The 19,433-nt window shown below is 46.1% G+C and overlaps 1 protein-coding gene across 2 annotated transcripts in view; it reads right to left on the bottom strand.

The window, feature by feature from the left end:
- Window positions 1-19,433, bottom strand: part of DAZL (deleted in azoospermia like) — a 580,342-nt gene that overhangs the window by 114,251 nt on the left and 446,658 nt on the right. For both annotated transcript variants that reach the window (XM_069212083.1, XM_069212082.1), the window contains exon 9: window positions 9,576-9,692. In XM_069212083.1, coding sequence (XP_069068184.1) covers window positions 9,576-9,692 — 117 coding nt within the window. The remainder of the gene's footprint in view (window positions 1-9,575; window positions 9,693-19,433) is intronic.

The following is a 19,433-nucleotide window of genomic DNA, read 5'->3' as shown; positions in this document are numbered from 1 at the left end:
TGCCAAGAGAATCAGAGAAGCTGAGGATTCCGAGGTGGTATAGACTCTCCTTGGTCTCTTTGAATGCATTCTCGACGTCGAAGTACGACGCCGACGTGTACCTCTCGACGAGGACTCCTCTCGCCGTTGAGAACCCCCGACGGCAATCAGCCTCGATGTCGGTGGGATGACGTCGATCGTCTCCGACGCAGAGTACTGTCTCTCGACGTCGATCTTCCCCTTCGCGTCGACCTGGACCGGGAACTTCGCGACAGCGAATGTCTACGCCGTCTCGATGATAACGCTCTCGACGGCGAGCGATGCCTCTTCCTCGACGGCGAGCCGGTTCTCGACGGCGAGCATGTCGATGCTCTAGACGTCGTCGGAGACCTGTGACGTTTTTGAGCAGATCTGGAAGCTGCTCCAGAGGACAAAGTGAGAGCCCTGGTAGAAGACTGACCTTCTCCTTGCTCTTTGGTGGATTGTCCCCTCCGTCTACTGTCCTCCTTGGCTTGAAGACTAATTTTCTCCCTCCCACGAAGGGTGCGCCTGGAGAAGGTTTTACAAATTTCACAGGCATCAGGTTTATGAGATGACAGCAGGCAAATAATACAGACTTGATGCGAGTCTGTTTTCGCCTTCTTCCTGCCATAGCTAGGGCACTTATCAAAAAGAGAAGGCATGCTGGTGAAAAAAAACCTAAAATTTCTGTCAGAATTTGACAAAAATCAACAGAAAACATTCACTCTGGTTGAAAAACGTCGAGTGAAAATGAAATCCAAAGGATTTTTGTTGAATTCTAGTCAAAAAACATATAAATAGGTGGAGCTCAATGCTTCAGGGTCCTGTCAGAAGGAGCCAGAAAAAAGAACTGAGGCAACTGCCTTTTGCTATGCATGATGGGATACAGGAAGACTTTCTCTTCTTAAAGGCACAACTCTATTAACATTCTGTATAATGGCAGTCTATGGGCTACACTGCCCTGCATTGTTTCATCCTTATTTTGAAGTTGTAAAAAGGTTTGTGAAAGATGTTTTCTACTTCATCTCTAGAATAAACATGTTTTTAAATGTATATCTATACTACAGTATCCTTTTTTTTTTCAACCAAAAGAATGAACAATTTGGCCTTTGTAGCCGTTCCTCTAGGCTGCACATTGACATTCTTAAGTGACTTTGCAGGCCTTCCTCAAGAAAGGCGAACATCTACACTTAAGAACAGTGCTCCGGGGTCCCCGCAGGCGTGCAGAACTATTCAGTGCTTATGACTATACATGGAAATCCCCTACAAGAGAAAAACTTTTGTGAAGATCCTTTCCGGTAAGCTGTAATGACTGCAAGATGGACTTTAATTGAAGCGTATATAGAGTACTGAAGTTTTGAATTAGCAAAGTGTAGCAGGTAAGGAATAACTGCATTTTCCTGACAGAAAAAAGGACTATGATTGTTCAAGCACCATACCACAAACCTTTTCCACATAAATGAGTAGGAGCACCTGATGAAAGGCCATGTGGCTTCTTTGAGAATTTCCATACTGTCTGGTATTTTCCCTTTCATCCTTGAGAAAAGATTCTTTTTGCATGGCAGTCTCCTATGAGGTCTCATGGAGGGGTGAGGCAAATCTGGAAAACATCACTCTCAGCCATTCCGGCCATATGAGAAGCATGTTTGCACAGAAAAATCTCAGTTGATCAACACTGATGGGATATGCGGAACTGCTGGAAAGGTATAAAGAAATGTGTAGTTAAGAAGACAGTTGCTAAAAAAAAGGAATTGACCAACAACTGAACTTCCTATACTGCTGGTACACAGACTGGGCATTTTCAATTTTGGCTATTTGCAAACAAGTCTTTTGGTAAAACCATTCTTGAAAAATGTCTAGAAAGACTTCATCATCTACCTCCTGTTCATGATTGTTGTAAATATATCTGCTGAACTGGCCCCTCTGATGATTTCGAAGCTCTAGGAGGTGAACTGCTTGAATTATTGGCCAGCAACCAGTGCCAAACCACTTGGGCTTCTGCTGACAGTCCTGAATTTGGTTCATTTATAGTGATATAATATAATGTTCAATGCCACAAGAATTGTTTTTAACTCCGAGACATTTTTCTGACAAGAGTTACTGTCTTTTTTTACCACAACCCTTGAACAGTGAAATCTCCGAGATGAGCTCCCCATGCCATCAGAAAGACCTCTGTCCCAATTATCTTTGTTGACAGATCCTGGTGGAATGGAACTCCTTTCAGTGAGTTTTCTTGCACCACCATTGGAGAGATTCCTTTGCCTGCAGTGTAAAATGTAACCTGCCCTCCCAATCATCTTCCCGCTGGGACAATTAGTTCTCCAAGCACTGCTCTAGAGGTCTCAAGTGAAGACAAACTTCGACCAGCAGAAAAATGGATGAAGCCATGGATGCTAAATGGTAAAAACTCTTGGCCCCAAAGGATTATTGTGTTCATTGCTGTTCCCAGAGAACTGGAAACAGTGTTGATTTTTAGAGGTTGATATCAAGCACCAAACAGTTGAAGAACTCAAGTGGTGTTGAAGTCCTGCAGCACTTGTGCAGAAGTTGCCTTCATCAACCAGTTGCCCAAGTTTGTGTAGATCTAAACTTTTGTTTCTGTAAATTGTCTGCTTCCGCCACCATGCACCTTGAGAAGGTTCTTGGAGCCCATTTCAGGCTGAAGGGCAGGAATTTGTATTGATTGCGATTCTGGCCTACTATGAATCTGAGAAACTTCCTGTGCTTCACATAGATGTCACAAGACTGGAACACTGAGGCGTATACCTCCTAATACAGAATTTGTGCAACCAATTTCAAGAGAAGAAGTGGTTCGGAGTCTCCGTAACTAGGCGGGAATATTCTACATTGATGAGTATCAATGAGCAACCAATGAAGTAGAACTAACAATATTTACTTGCATCTCCAGGATAGGTCAAGGTCAAATGACTCTAGGAAAAAAAAAAAAATTAAAGAAGCAGATCCCCATCCAGGAATTCCGAGAGAAACCTTCTTCTAATGTTTTTCTAATTGGAACTTTTTTTTATGAAAGGGAAAGGAAACACTTTAATAATACAATCTTTCTGAGGTCTGGCTCCGCCAAAACATGTTCCTGCAGAAGTGGAAGGAAACATGGATTTAATAATGAGAAAACACTTTAAAAATACAGTTCTGGCTCCATCCAGAAGTTCTTGCAGAAGTAGACGTAAGGAAAATGTCACTTACCCAGTGTACATCTGTTCGTGGCATTAGTCGCTGCAGATTCACATGCTGTGCATAGTCAGCCGTCTGGTGTTGGGTCGGAGTGTTAAAAGTTGTTTTTCTTCGAAGAAGTCTTTTCGAGTCACGAGACCGAGGGACTCTTCCTACTTTGGTTCCATTGCGCATGGGCGTCGACTCCATGTTAGATTGTTTTCCCCGCAGAGGGTGAGGTAGGAGTTGTGTATGTTAGTAAGAGTGCCCATGCAATGGAATGAATAAGTATGTACAAAATGAAGGTTAAAGTAATATATTTACAAATGTACAAATGTTGAAGATTACTTCCTAACGGCTACCGGCTCCCGGGGAGGCGGGTGGGCGCATGTGAATCTGCAGCGACTAATGCCACGAACAGATGTACACTGGGTAAGTGACATTTTCCGTTCGGTGGCATGTGTAGCTGCAGATACACATGCTGTGCATAGACTAGTAAGCAGTTATCTCCCCAAAAGCGGTGGTTCAGCCTGTAGGAGTGGAAGTAGTTTGAAAGAAAGTTCTTAGTACAGCTTGACCTACTGTGGCTTGTTGTGCAGATAACACGTCTACACAGTAGTGCTTAGTAAATGTGTGAGGCGTAGGCCATGTTGCTGCCTTACATATTTTGTTCATTGGAATATTTCCTAGAAAGGCCATGGTAGCACCTTTCTTTCTGGTTGAGTGTGCCTTTGGTGTAATAGGCAGCTGTCTCTTTGCTTTAACATAGCAGGTTTGGATGCACCTAACTATCCATCTAGCTATACCTTGTTTTGATATTGGATTTCCTGTATGAGGTTTTTAAAAATGCAATAAATAGTTGTTTTGTTTTCCTAATTAGTTTTGTTCTGTCAATGTAGTACATTGGTGCTCTTTTGATGTCTAATGTATGTAGTGCTCTTTCAGCTATTGAGTCTGGCTGTGGAAAGAACACTGGCAATTCTACTGTTTGATTTAAGTGGAACGGTGAGATGACCTTTGGTAAGAATTTTGGGTTGGTTCTTAGAACTACCTTATTTTTGTGTATTATTGTAAGAAAAATTGTTCTTGTATAGTAAATGCCTGAATTTCACTTACTCTTCTTAGAGATGTAATGGCAATGAGAAATGCAACTTTCCACGTTAAGTATTGCATTTCACAAGAATGCATGGGTTCGAAAGGTGGACCCATGAGCCTTGTCAAGCCAATGTTGAGGTTCCATGAAGGAACAGGTGGTGTCCTTGGTGGTATTATTCTCTTTAGGCCCTCCATAAACACTTTAATGACAGGTATTCTAAATAGGGAAGTTGAATGAGTAATATGCAGGTAAGCAGATATTGCTGCGAGATGTATTTTTATGGAATTGAAAGCTAGATTTGATTTTTGTAGATGTAGTAAATATCCTACTACATCTTTTGGAGATGCATGCAATGGTTGGACTTGATTATTATGGCAGTAACAAACAAATCTTTTCCATTTACTTGCATAGCAGTGTCTAGTGGATGGCCTTCTAGCTTGTTTTATGACCTCCATACATTCTTGTGTGAGGTTCAAGTGTCCAAATTCTAGGATTTCAGGAGCCAAATTGCTAGATTCAGCGATGCTGGGTTTGGATGCCTGATCTGTTGTTTGTGTTGTGTTAACAGATCTGGCCTGTTGGGTAGTTTGACATGAGGTACTACTGACAGGTCTAGTAGTGTGGTATACCAAGGTTGTCTTGCCCATGTTGGTGCTATTAGTATGAGTTTGAGTTTGTTTTGACTCAATCTGTTTACTAGATATGGAAGGAGAGGGAGAGGGGGAAAAGCGTACGCAAATATCCCTGACCAATTCATCCATAGAGCATTGCCTTGAGATTGCCGGTGTGGGTACCTGGATGCGAAGTTTTGGCATTTTGCGTTTTCTTTTGTTGCAAATAGATCTATTTGAGGTGTTCCCCAAATTTGGAAGTAAGTGTTCAGGATTTGGGGGTGAATTTCCCATTCGTGGACCTGTTGGTGATCCCGAGAGAGATTGTCTGCTAGCTGGTTCTGGATCCCTGGAATAAACTGTGCTATTAGGCGAATGTGGTTGTGAATTGCCCAATGCCATATTTTTTGTGTGAGGAGACACAACTGTGTCGAGTGTGTTCCCCCGTTTGTTGAAATAATACATTGTCGTCATGTTGTCTGTTTTGACAAGAATGTATTTGTGGGTTGTCATTGGTTGGAATGCTTTCAACACTAGAAATACTGCTAACAATTCTAGGTGATTTATATGAAACTTTCTTTGATGTACGTCCCATTGTCCTTGGATGCTGTGTTGATTGAGGTGTGCTCCCCACCCTGTCATGGAAGCATCTGTTATCATCACGTATTGTGGCACTGGGTCTTGGAAAGGCCACCCTTTGTTTAAATTTGTACTGTTCCACCATAGAAGCGAGATGTATGTTTGGCGGTCTATCAACACCAGATCTAGAAGGTGACCCTGTGCATGTGACCATTGTGATGCTAGGCACTGTTGTAAGGGCCGCATGTGCAATCTTGCGTTTGGGACAATGGCTATGCATGAGGACATCATGCCTAGGAGTTTTAAGACCATCTTTGCGTGTATCTTTTGTGTTGGATACATAGCTTGTATCACCTTGTGAAAATTTTGAACCCTTTGTGGACTTGGAGTGGCTATCCCTTTTGTTGTGTTGATTGTCGCTCCTAAGTATTGCTGTGTTTGACACGGCAAAAGGTGTGACTTTGCATAGTTGATGGAGAAACCCAGTTTGTAAAGGGTTTGTATAACATAATCTGTGTGGTGTAAACACTTTGTTAGCGAGTTGGTTTTGATTAACCAATCGTCTAGGTACGGGAACACGTGTATTTGCTGCCTCCTGATATGTGCAGCTACTACTGCTAGACATTTTGTAAAGACTCTTGGTGCTGTCGTTATTCCGAATGGCAACACTTTGAATTGGTAATGTATTCCTTCGAATACGAACCTTAGGTATTTCCTGTGCGAGGGATGTATCGGTATATGGAAATACGCGTCTTTTAGATCTAACGTTGTCATGTAGTCTTGCTGTTTCAGTAGTGGTATTACGTCTTGTAACGTGACCATGTGAAAGTGGTCTGATTTGATGTAGGTGTTTAGTGTTCTGAGATCCAATATTGGTCTCAGACTTTTGTCCTTTTTCGGTATTAGAAAGTACAGTGAGTAAACTCCTGTGTTCTTTTGTGTTTTTGGTACTAATTCTATTGCGTCTTTTTGCAGTAATGCTTGAACTTCTAGTCCTAGAAGGTCTATATGCTGTTTGGACATCTTGTGTGTTTTCGGTGGGACGTTTGGAGGGAGTTGGAGAAATTCTATGCAATAACCATGTTGGATAATTGCTAAGACCCAAGTGTCTGTTGTTATCTCCTCCCAAGATTTGTAGAACTGGCTTAGTCTTCCCCCCACTGGTGTTGTGTGAAGGGGTTGAGTGACTTGTGAGTCACTGCTTGTTTTGAGGGTTTTTGGGCCCTTGAAATTTTCCCCGCTTTCTTGGGAATTGGCCCCCTCTGTATTGGCCCCGAAAGCCTCCCCTTTGATACTGTCCCTGGTAGGTAGACGGTGTTGTTTGTGAGGTGCTGGCTTGTGTGGCTTGACCTCGAAACCCTCCTCTGGAAGTAGTTTTGCGAAATGTGCCAAATGTGCCTCTGCCCTGCGGGGAATAGAGTGCGCCCATGGCTTTAGCTGTGTCAGTGTCTTTCTTTAATTTTTCAATTGCAGTGTCCACTTCTGGTCCAAACAATTGTTGTTCATTGAACGGCATATTGAGCACTGCCTGTTGTATCTCAGGTTTGAAGCCGGATGTGCGCAGCCATGCGTGCCTCCTTATCGTTACAGCAGTATTTATAGTTCTTGCAGCTGTATCTGCTGCATCCATAGAAGAACGGATTTGGTTGTTGGATATGTTTTGTCCCTCTTCAACCACTTGTTTTGCCCGTTTTTGGAATTCTTTGGGGAGGTGCTCGATGAGATGCTGCATCTCGTCCCAATGGGCTCTGTCATATCGCGCTAGGAGTGCCTGCGAGTTGGCGATGCGCCACTGATTTGCAGCTTGTACTGCAACCCTTTTCCCGGCTGCATCAAACTTTCGGCTCTCCTTGTCTGGAGGTGGTGCGTCGCCTGATGTGTGCGAGTTGGCTCTTTTACGAGCTGCTCCTACAACAACTGAATCTGGTGTCAGTTGTGATGTAATAAAAGCAGGGTCTGTGGGTGGTGCCATGTATTTCTTCTCCACCCTTGGGGTTATTGCTCTGCTTTTAACTGGCTCCTTAAAGATTTGTTTAGCGTGCCTTAGCATTCCTGGGAGCATAGGAAGGCTTTGATAATTGCTATGGGTGGAGGACAGGGTGTTAAAAAGGAAGTCATCCTCGATAGGCTCTGAATGTAGCGATAAGTTATGAAACTCTGCTGCCCTAGCTACCACCTGAGCATACGCTGTACTGTCCTCAGGTGGTGAGGGCTTAGTGGGGTACGACTCAGGGCTATTGTCCGATACTGGGGCGTCATAGAGATCCCATGCGTCCTGGTCATCTTGGCTCATGGTGGTATGAGCTGGTGATTGTGACGGAGTCTGTGCCGGTGATATATGAGCTGCCGGTGGTGGAGAGGGTGGTGGAGTTACCTTCTTCACCACTTTTGCTTGTGGTGTTTTTTCTTGTTGTTGGAAATCTAGTTTCCTTTTTCTTCTGATTGGGGGAAGGGTGCTGATCTTCCCTGTACCACTTTGTATAAAGATCCGCTTTAGCGTGTGATCTACAGCTGTTGTTTGTAATTCCTCCTCAAATCTGTGTTTTTGAAGTTGGGAGGACAATGATTGTTCCTCTGAGTAGGAACTGGCTTTCGGTTCGGTTGCTGGGCGTTTTGGCACCGAAACCGTGTCTTTTGTTGTTTTCGGCTCCGAAGAGATTTTCCTCTTTTTCGGTGTCGTACCTTCTTGGCGTCGACCATCTTCGGTGCCGCTATCTCTGTGCCGAGCATCTTCCGTGCCGCTGTCTCGGTGTCGACCCTTTTCTGCGGCAGTTTCTCGGTCCTGAGATTGCTGCGTGCCTGTGTCTCGACCTGAGTCGGACGATCTCGGCACCAGCTCGCCCTTTTTCGGTGCCGATGGACGGTCACCTACTTTATGGGTTGAGCCATGGCCTGTCGGCAGTGGCGTCCCCTGGGCTTTGTCTGTTTTTCTTTGTGATGCTTGTTTCGACGTCTTACTCACGGTTTCTTCGACGTCTAATTCTTCGGAATCCGATTCGTGGATGGAGAATGTTTCTTCTTCTCCCTCTTCCTCGAACCGTTGTTGTCCTGTCGGCGTGGACGCCATCTGCAACCTTCTGGCTCTTCGGTCTCGGAGCGTTTTTCTCGACCAAAACGCTCGACAGGCCTCACACGTTTCTTCTTTGTGCTCGGGTGACAGGCACAAGTTACAGACCAAATGTTGGTCTGTATAGGGATATTTACTGTGGCATTTAGGACAGAATCGGAACGGGGTCCGTTCCATCAGTCTCGATGTTGCACGCGGTCGGGCCGACCAGGCCCCGACGGGGGATCGAAATTACCCCGAAGGGCTACCGGAGCTCTTCAAGATTCGGTGTCGATTCTAATCTAACCCGATACCGAACGAAACAATACCGACGAATTTTCCGTTGATTCTGACTAACTTTCCGACCCGAAACACGGAGCGAAAAGGAACACGTCCAAACCCGATGGCGGAAAAAAAACAATCTAACATGGAGTCGACGCCCATGCGCAATGGAACCAAAGTAGGAGGAGTCCCTCGGTCTCGTGACTCGAAAAGACTTCTTCGAAGAAAAACAACTTGTAACACTCCGACCCAACACCAGACGGCGGACTATGCACAGCATGTGTATCTGCAGCTACACATGCCACCGAACATATGGATTTAATACTCATCAGCCATCTTCTTAGAAAATAAAAAACTTGCACCAGGGCTCAGTAATGGAAACACCTTGCATATTTGATCCGCCACTCTTGCCTAAAAAAACATGTTTATTTAAGGTATCAAATTATAACTTTTTTCATGGAAAGATGTAATTCGACGTCATTACATTTTCGAGTGTAAGGCAGAAAGAATAGAAAGAGAGTTTATCACAGATGATTCACAGCAAGACAGGAAATATGCAAAAGTAAGATCAGACTCCCTGAAAAACAATCCATTGCTTTGAGACTAATCAAACAGATCTCATTAAGTCTATAACAATGTTGGAATCAGAAAAAAGGTTTGTAGTGCACGAAAAGACCTGCATGGAATTGGTAATTCTGCATGTTTTAGACAGGTTAAAATCATTCTGAAAAGTTTATATGAAGAAACCTCTTAAAGTATTGCTATCAGAGTCTTTTCAATAAAAACTTACTTTTTGAGGGCTATTTCCAGAAGACTGAGTGGGCTCATGAACAGGGAATTCAGTTTGAATTAGTTCAGTTCCAGGTTGGTCCATTTCAGCACAATGATAATTAACAGCTGCATATGCCTAATGGGAAAGAAACACACCAATTCAAGAATAACACTTTAGTGCAAAACCCAAGAAAGATGTGTGTTTTGTAAAGGCTTCAATTGTAAATGATCAATTTGTATGAAAAAGATACTTGCATGTAATCCTAGCCCACAACATTGAATTCTGTACTGAATTTATAGACACTGAATATCTTCAGATGCAAGTGGGATCCTGAGACACTGCTACAAAAGAAACCTGAGACGGAAAATTAAGCTACAATGTTTTACCTGGAGCATCTGTGTAGGCTCTAGTCCCTGGCACAGTGCCACTGCAGCTCATCTAACCACCGGAGTCCCCAATACCGAAAGTGTGTGTAGGGAGTTGGCTCTGTATGTACTATTTAAAAGTAAGGAAGAGCATGCACAGAGTCCAAGGGTTCCCCTTAGAGGTAAGATAGTGGCAAAAAGAGAATTCTAATGCTCTATTTTGTGGTAGTGTGGTCGAGCAGTAGGCTTATCAGAGGGTAATGTTAAGCATTTGTTGTACACACACAGGCAATAAATGAGGAACACACACTCAATGACAATTGCAGGCCAATAGGTTTTTGTATAGAAGAATATATTTTCTTAGTTTAAGAACCAAAGGTTCAATATTCACAAGTAATACTTCAAATGAAAGGTATTTCACTCAGGAATTTTAGGAACTTTGAATTAGCAAAATAGCATGTACAGTTTTCACACAAATGGCAATAAGCTATTTCAAAACTAGACTGCAATTTTCAACAGTTCCTGGGGGAGGTAAGGATAAGTTACTTACCTGTAAATCCTAGTTCTCTTCCAGGGGTATCCTCATCAAAGTCATAAACATTGAATATTCCCGCCCTTGTGCGGGGACCCCGGAGCATATATAAAATACACATATATAAAGTATGAAATATGCACGAAAAATATATATAGCATTTTTAGTAGACAAATTTTCATACTAAACTCATATATACATGTGTAAAACAGCAATGCAGACTGTAATCATAAACAGGCTAAAATGCTTTATTTCTATGGAGTTTTTTTTTTTTTTAATTGTTCTCAAAATTACAATAAGAGAAAAAATATCTACTAAAACCACACGACTGAGCCCAGGGAAATCAGCAGTAGTAATCATCAGAGAAAAAAGATAAAAAACTACATTGAAAAACACTAGAGCATTCTTAGCCAATAGGCTGCATGCAGGTTAACACAGGAGAACCATAAAAACTTTGGCACCGTGCTTTTAAGACCCTGAGCACCTCCAGTATCCCACCATGCCTCAGGGGTGAAGGAGAGGTGACAGTTGGTTCACAGTTAGGTCAGTACTTTTTTACGGTGACAAGCTGTGTAGCCGATTTGAAAGATAGTGTGTCCTGCACTTCTAGGAGACGTGCGTCCGGGGAGGAGGGTGGGTTGTTTATGACTTTGATGAGGATACCCCTGGAAGAGAACTAGGATTTACAGGTAAGTAACTTATCCTTCTCTTCCAGGGGATCCTCATCAATAGTCATAAACATTGAATAGATTAGCAAGCCCATCCCTTGACTCTGCGGACTGTCCAATAGAAGTGCAGGAATAGATGTGTATCATGCAAACAAATTTCTCAGAGAGGCTTGCCCCACTTGGGCGTCTGCTCTTGCATCTGAGTCCAAACAGTAATGTCTAGTAAATGTATGTACAGACTTCCATGTAGCAGCCTTACAAATTTCAGATATTGGAACATTATTAAGGAGGGCAGCAGAAGCCGCTTTTCCTCTTGTGGAATGCGCTTTAGGTCTAGCAAGTAGTTGTTTGTTAGCCAACTGGTATGCATTAACAATACAAGAAACTATCCATCTTGATATTGTTCGCTTAGATGCTGCCTCTCCTGTCCTTAAATGACCATAGTTTACAAACAAGCGGTTAGAGTGTCTAATCGATTTTGTCTTGTCCAGATAAAATTTCAGCACTCTTTTCAAGTCTAATGAGTGCAATGCTTTCTCTGCCGGAGTCTCCGGATTGGGAAAGAACGTCGGTAAAGATATGGTCTGATTAATATGGAATTCTGACACCACCTTCGGAAGGAAAGATGGGTGAGTTCGAAGAACCACTCTATTGTCATGAAAAACCGTGTACGGTTCTTTTGAAGACAAGGCCTGGATTTCACTGACCCTCCTCGCTGAAGTAATGGCCACTAGAAAAGCCGTCTTCCACGTAAGGTGTTGTAAAGAGGCCTTATGTATAGGCTCGAAAGGAGGGCCCATAAGTTTTGCCAGGACTATGTTCAGTTCCCATGGAGGAGAAGGCCTCCGAATTGGCGGAAAAACTTTCTTCAAACCTTCTAAGAAATCCTTGACTACAGGTTTTGTAAAGAAGGATTCCTGAGAAGGTGACTTGCGATAGGCTGTAATAGCAGACAAATGTACCTTAATAGATTATACCTGCAGACCGGACTTCGCTAGATGAAGCAAATAGGACAGTATGACATCCTCCTGCGCCCGTATGGGATTATGACCTTTCTGACAGCACCATATGTAGAATCTCTTCCACTTCAAAGCGTGAGAACGCCGCGTGGAAGGCCGTTTGGACTCTTTCAAGATGTTCATGCACTCCTGCGAGAGCCCTAGGTGCCCATACTGCAGGAATTCAGGGGCCATGCTGTTAAGCTCAGAGAGGGTAGGTTGGGATGTAGAATCCTGCCCTCCATTCTGCTCAGAAGATCCGGTCTGCACGGCAGCCTCCTGTGAGGTTTTTCCGACAGGTTGAGGAGATCCGTGTACCAGAATTGTCGGGGCAATTGTGGCGCTATAAGAATCATTCTGGTCCTGGATCTGTAAAGTTTGCTGATCACTGCCGGAATGAGAGGAATCGGCGGAAAAGCGTAAAGAAATATCCCTGACCAGTCGATCAACAGGGCATTCCCTCGAGACCCCGGACGGTAGAACCTGGATGCGAAGTCTGGGCATTTCTTGTTTACTTCGTCTGCGAAGAGATCCAGTTGAGGCCGACCCCATTGCGCGAAGATGTATTCTGCGACTTCGCCGTGTAGGACCCAATCGTGAACGTCCTCCAGGTGTCTGCTTAGAAAGTCTGCTTCCACGTTCTGCTGACCTGGCAGGTGAACTGCTGTAATTGACATTCCTCTGGCCAGGAGCCAATGCCATATCGCTTGGGACCCTCGCGATAGGGGTAGGTACCTCGTTCCCCCTTGTTTGTTCAAGTAATACATCGTGGTTGTATTGTCCGTCTGTATCAAGAGAGTTTTCCCCTGAATTAGCGGTATGAAAGACTTGAGAGCCAGATGGACCGCTCTGAGTTCTAGCAGATTGATGTGGTACTGCTTTTCCTTGTCCGACCACAGACCCTGCGCTTGAAAAGGACCCAAATGAGCCCCCCATCCCTGAAGAGATGCATCTGTTACTAGGGTGTCGGATGGAAGCACCTGGTGAAACGGAGCACCCACTGACAGGTGAGGTCTGTGCATCCACCATCTCAATGACTGAAGTGCTACCGCCGGTAGCCGCACCGTGTCCTCCCAGCGATCTGTTCTTTGGCTCCAGTTGGTCTCCAATGCCTCTTGGAGGGGTCTCATGTGGAGCCTGGCATTTGGGACAATAAAAATGCACGATGCCATGGAGCCCAGCAGTGATGTCACCTGACGTGCCGTAGGTGCGCTGGCTCTCAACAGGTCCTGGCACTTCCTGTCTATTGAGGATAGTCGTTCCTCCGAAGGATACACTTTTTGGAGTTCTGTGTTTATGATAGCTCCTAGGTAGTGAAGATTCTGCGTTGGAATCAAGGTTGACTTCTGGTAATTGACCTGAAGACCTAGAGCTTTGCAAACTCCTAGTACAATGTCCCGCTGGCTTCTCGCCTGCTCCGGAGAAGAAGCCTTTAGTAGCCAGTCGTGTAGGTATGGATATATGTATATCCTTCGTCTTTGGAGATGTGCCGCCCCACTGCCATACATTTCGAGAAAACTCTTGGGGCAGATTTCAGGCCAAAGGGTAGAACTCTGAACTGGTAATGCTGTAACGCTACTCGGAAGCGCAGGAATTTTCGATGTTTGGGAGCTATTGGGATGTGAAAGTACGCATCCTGTAGGTCGATGGAGCACATCCAGTCTCCCTGATGCAGTTGAGGGAAAATCTGGTGAAGCGCTAGCATTCTGAACTTCTGCTTCCTTATGTATTTGTTCAGCAGCCGTAGGTCCAGAATTGGCCTGAAAACGCCCTCTCGACCCTTCTTTGCCACTAGAAAGTAACGGGAGTAGACCCCCTGTCCTCTGTGTGCAGGTGGAACCTTCTCTATGGCATTCTTTTCTAGGAGGGCGAGAGCCTCCTTGCGTAGCAAGCTGAGATGAGATGGACTGTCTTTGGTTGGTGGCAAGCGTGGTGGAGGCTGTTTGAAAAGAAGAGAATAGCCATGTTCGACAATATTGAGCACCCATTTGTCTCTTGTGATAGAGTGCCACTCGTGAAGATAAGCCGTAATACTTCCCCCCCCCACCGGAGTGGTATACAGTGTCGAGGGAAGCGAGATTTCATTGCTTGGTGGGTGCTTTCGGAGTGGACTGTTGAGGTCTAATTGACCCTCGCTCCCTTGTGTTTCTCCGTTGAAAAAGAGGGCGTCCCTGTCGTTGCTGTGACCTTTGCGACCAATGAGGGGTTTGAACCCTCTGCTGGAAAGGGCGCCTATCATACGGCCTGTACCTCCGCCTGAAATCTTTCTTTCTTTCGAGGCCCACTGCCTTCATGGTATCCACCTCGGTCTTCATGTGGGCCATCTCTTCGTCTGCATGGGCACCGAATAGAGAGTTCCCGGCAAATGGGAGATTCAGGATGCGTTGTTGTGCTTCCTGTTTCAAGCCAGTGAGCCTCAGCCAGGAAGATCTCCTCGCACAGATACCATGTGCGTACCCATGAGCAGCCAAATCCGCCCCACCTGCTGCCGCGCTGATAACCTGGTTGGATACCAGGCATCCTTCTTGTAGTATCTCCTGGAAATCTTGTCTGTCTTCTCTGGGCAATTTTTAAGTAAATCTAGTGAGGGAGTCCCACAGAGAACGATCATACCTGCCCAGGAGCGCAGACGCACTGGAGACCTTCATTGCTGAAGCCGCCGTCCCGCATATCTTTCTCCCTAGAGAGTCTAGATGCCTGCTCTCTTTATCCAGGGGCACCGTGGATGAAGATGCCACCGAGTGGGTCTTTCGGGCGGCAGCTATGATAACCGAGTCCGGTGGCGGATCCTTTCTAAGGAATAAAGGATCTTGTTCTGGAGCCTTGTATTTTTTTAGAAGTCTAGCCGGGGCAGACTTAAGCGAGGCTGGTGCCAGAAAAGTGTCCATGGTTGGCTGCAACAAGCCAGGCACTAGAGGCAGCAACTTTTTCGACGCTGATCTCTGTTGTAGAGTCTCAAAGATGACCGATGAGGAGGTAGATGGTTCTGGAACCTCTATGTTGAGTTTCTGCACTCCTCTTAGCAACACCTCGTTGAACGTGGTAATGTCATCCACCGGTGAGACTCTAGCAGGTGGTGAATCTGTTAGGGTGGGTGAGTAACGCCCGACAGATGAACCTGATGAAGACCAAGAGGGTGATCATCTTCTTGACCGCGACCTGGATCTTCGTTGAGAGCGAGACCTGCTGCGAGACGCTGTAGCCGAGCGTCTAGGCCTCGCGGTCGGTTGGCGAGGAGCTGAACGAGCCCGTTCTGCCCTGGCTGTCGGTGACGGCGTTCTTGGCAGGGAGGCAGTAGGCGAATACATTCGCGAATATTGCGAATCTGGGGAGGCCGCTGGTCTGTTGAGGCTCTCCAGCCATCTCGGAGATAGGTTGATGGGCGAGACATGCCCAGATGATGCCGCTCTTGACCGAGAAGAGTCGCTCGGTATGGAGACCACTGGAGATGGCGCCTTGTCTGGCGTGGGGCGATGTTCTGCTCCCTGGGGGGGCACAGCCTTTGGCGGCGACCGGGCACGCCGGCGATGGCTCGACGTCGATCAGCGGGCTGCCGTCGACGGAGACCTGCCCCTTCGATGTTGATCCCTCGACGCCGTTCCCTTCGACGTCGGGTGTGTCGCCGTCAACGGCGATCTATGCCGGTGAGACGGTGGTAGCGACGACGTCGACGGTGAACAAACAGGTACTTTCCTACCTGTCGACCGGGCCATTCTCTCCTGAGAATGGCCTTCTGGCTGTCTGGGAAGTGAGGAGGACGATGTTCTTTGCCTCTCCTGAAGCCCATGTAGCCGGATCTTCTCTCTGTCTTTCAGAGTCCTCCTACACATGTTCTTGCAGTACTTACAAGTGTCAGGGCAGTGACTCTGAGGCAGGCACACTATGCACAGAGAGTGGGGATCTGACTGGGCCTTCTTCTTCCCACAAGCAGGGCATTTGACAAAAAGTGAAGGCATTTTTTTGTCAGAAGAAACCTGCCTAGCTCAGACAAAGGTGTTATTTGTCGAGTGAAAAGTGAAAAAACGCTTTTTTAAAGAATTTTTCTGAGAAAAACTCAGAAAAACTGAGAGCTCAATGCTCCAGGATCCTCTCAGAAGAAGCCGGAAAAAAGAACTGACCTAACTGTGAACCAACTGTCACCTTTCCTTCACCCCTGAGGCATGGTGGGATACTGGAGATGCTCAGGGTCTTAAAGGCACGGTGCCAAAGTTTTTATGGTTCTCCTGTGTTAACCTGCATGCAGCCTATTGGCTGCGTTGTTTTTCAATGCAGTTTTTTCTATTTTTTCCTCTAGAGTTTGCTACTGCTTACTTCCCTAAGCCTAGTTTTAGGAGCTTGGGTACATATTTATGCTCTATTGTAGTATTTAATATTAAAAAAAAAAAAAAAAAAACTTCATAGAAATAAAACATTTTAGCCTGTTTTTAACATGATAGCTTGCATGACTGTTTGTTACACATGTATAATATGTGTATATTTTATATATGCTCCGGGGTCCCCGCACAAGGGCGGGAATATTCAATGTTTATGACTATTGATGAGGATCCCCTGGAAGAGAAATGTACCTTAATAGATGATACCTGCAGACCGGATTTTGCCAGATGTAGTAAGTAAGACAGTATGACCTCCTACTGAGCCCGTATGGGATTCTGACCTTGCTGACAGCACCATATGTAGAACCTCTTCCACTTAAAAGCATAAGAACGCCGCGTGGAAGGTCGTCTGGACTCCTTCAAGATGTTCATGCACTCCTGCGAGAGCCCTAGGTGCCCATACTGCAGGAATTCAGGAGCCATGCTGTCAAGCTCAGAGAGGGTAGGTTGGGGTGCAATACCCTGCCCTCCATCCTGCTCAGAAGATCCAGTCTGCACGGCAGCCTCCTGTGAGGTTGTTCCGATAGGTTGAGGAGATCTGTGTACCAGAACTGACAGGGCCATTGCAGAGCTATGAGAATCATTCTGGTGCTGGATCTGTAAAGTTTGTTGATCACTGCCGGTATGAGGGTGATCGGTGGAAAAGCGTAGAGAAATATCCCTGACCAGTCGATCAACAGGGCATTCCCTCGAGATCCCGGACGGTAGAACCTGGACGCGAAGTCTGGGCATTCCTTGTTTACCTCGTCTGCGAAGAGATCCAATTGAGGCCGACCCCATTGAGCGAAGATGTCTTCGACGACTCAATCGTGGACGTCCTCTAGGTGTCTGCTCAGGAAATCTGCTTCCAAGTATTGTTGACCTGGTAGGTGAACCGCTGTAAGCGACATTCCTCTGGCCAGGAGCCAATGCCAGATTGTTTGGGACTCCCGAGATAGGGGTAGGGATCTCGTTCCCCCTTGTCTGTTCAAATAATACATTGTGGTTGTATTGTCCGTTTGTATTAGGAGAGATTTCCCCTGAATCAATGGAGCAAAAGACTTGAGAGCCAGATGGACCGCTCTGAGCTCCAGCAGATTGATGTGGTACTTTCTTTCGTTGTCGGACCACAGGCCCTGAGCTTGAAGGGGACCTAGATGAGCCCCCCCATCCCTGAAGAGAAGCATCCGTTACCAGAGTGTCGGATAGAATTACCTGGTGAAACGGAGCCCCTACTGACAGGTGAGGTCTGTGCATCCACCATTGCAATGACTGACGTGCTGCTATCGGCAGCCGCACGCTGTCCTCCCAGCGACCTGTCCTTTGGCTCCAGTTGTTTTCCAACGCCTCTTGGAGAGGCCTCACACGTAGCCTGGCATTCGGGACAATGAAAATGCACGAGGCCATGGCGCCCAGCAGAAATGTCACCTGACGGGCCGTAGGTGCGTCGGATTTTAACAGGTCCTGACACTTTTTCTTTATTGATAATAGTCGTTCCTCCGAAGGATACACTCTTTGGAGCTCTGTGTCTAGTATTGCTCCCAGGAAGTGCAGGTTCTGCGTTGGAATCAAGGTGGACTTTTGGTAGTTGACTTGAAGACCTAGAGACTCGAATGAGCACAATGTCCCGATGGGTTCTCGCCTGCTCCGGAGAGGAGGCTTTCAGTAGCGAGTCATCTAGGTATCGGTAAATGAAGATTTTTTGTTTTCGTAGATGTGCTGCTACCACTGCCACGCATTTCAAGCAAACGCGGGGGGCAGATTTCAGGCCGAATGGTAGTACCTTGAACTGATAGTGTTGTGAGGCTATCTGGAAGCGCAGCAATTTCCGACGTTTGGGAACTATCGGGATGTGAAAGTATGCATCCAGCAGGTCGATGGAGCACATCCAGTCTCCCTGATGTAGCTGAGGGAAAATCTGGTGAAGAGCCAGCATCCTGAACTTTTGCTTTTTTATGTACTTGTTCAGTAGCCGTAAGTCCAGAATTGGTCTGAAAACGCCCTCTCTGCCTCTTTTCGCTACCAGTAAATAACGGGAGTAAACCCCCTTCCCTCTGTGCGCGAGTGGAACTCTTTCTATTGCCTTCTTTCGTAAAAGGGCGAGAGCCTCTTTGCGCAATAGGCTGACGTGAGACAGATTGCATTTGGCTTGTGGCAAGTGCGGTGGAGGTTGCCGGAAAAGAAGAGAGTAGCCATTCTCGACAATGTTGAGCACCAATTTGTCTTTTGTGATAGCACGCCACTCGTGAATAAAGTCTGTGATACTTCCCCCCACCGGAGTGGTGCACAGTGTTAAGGGAAGCGAGTCCTCATAGTTTGGCCGGCGCTTTGGGTGTGGACTGTTGTGGTCTACTTGACCCTCGTTCCCTCGTGGCCTTACAAGACTGAAAAAGCAGGCTTCCTTGCCTCTGCTGTGGCCTCTGGGACCAGTGAGGGGTTTGAACCCTCTGCTGGAAAGGGCGCCTGTCATAAGGTCTATACCTTCGCCTGAAGTCTTTCTTCCTCTCCAGGCCTACTGCCCTCATGGTGTCCACTTCTGTCTTCATGCGCGCCATTTCTTCGTCCGTATGGATACCAAACAGCGAGTTCCAGTTGAACGGAAGATTTAGGATACGCTGTTGTGCTTCCTGTTTTAATCCAGTCAGTCTCAACCAGGAAGACCTTCTTGCACAAATTCCATGTGCGTATCCATGTGCAGCTAAGTCTGTCCCATCTGCCGCTGCGCTGATGACCTGGTTGGAGAACAGACATCCCTCTTGAAGGATCTCTTGGAAGTCCTGCCTGTCCTCTCTAGGTAATTTTTCTGTGAACCTGTTCAGAGAGTCCCACAGTGAACGGTCATATCTGCCTAGGAGTGCAGACGCGCTGGAGACCTTCATCATAGATGCCGCCGTGCCGCACATTTTTCTCCCCAGAGAGTCTAGATGTCTGCTCTCTTTGTCCGGTGGAACCGTGGAGGAT

This window comes from Pleurodeles waltl, chromosome 10 (assembly GCF_031143425.1).
Source record: "Pleurodeles waltl isolate 20211129_DDA chromosome 10, aPleWal1.hap1.20221129, whole genome shotgun sequence".
Classification (NCBI taxonomy): Eukaryota; Metazoa; Chordata; class Amphibia; order Caudata; family Salamandridae; genus Pleurodeles; species Pleurodeles waltl.
This window is presented reverse-complemented; position numbering and strand designations above follow the sequence as displayed.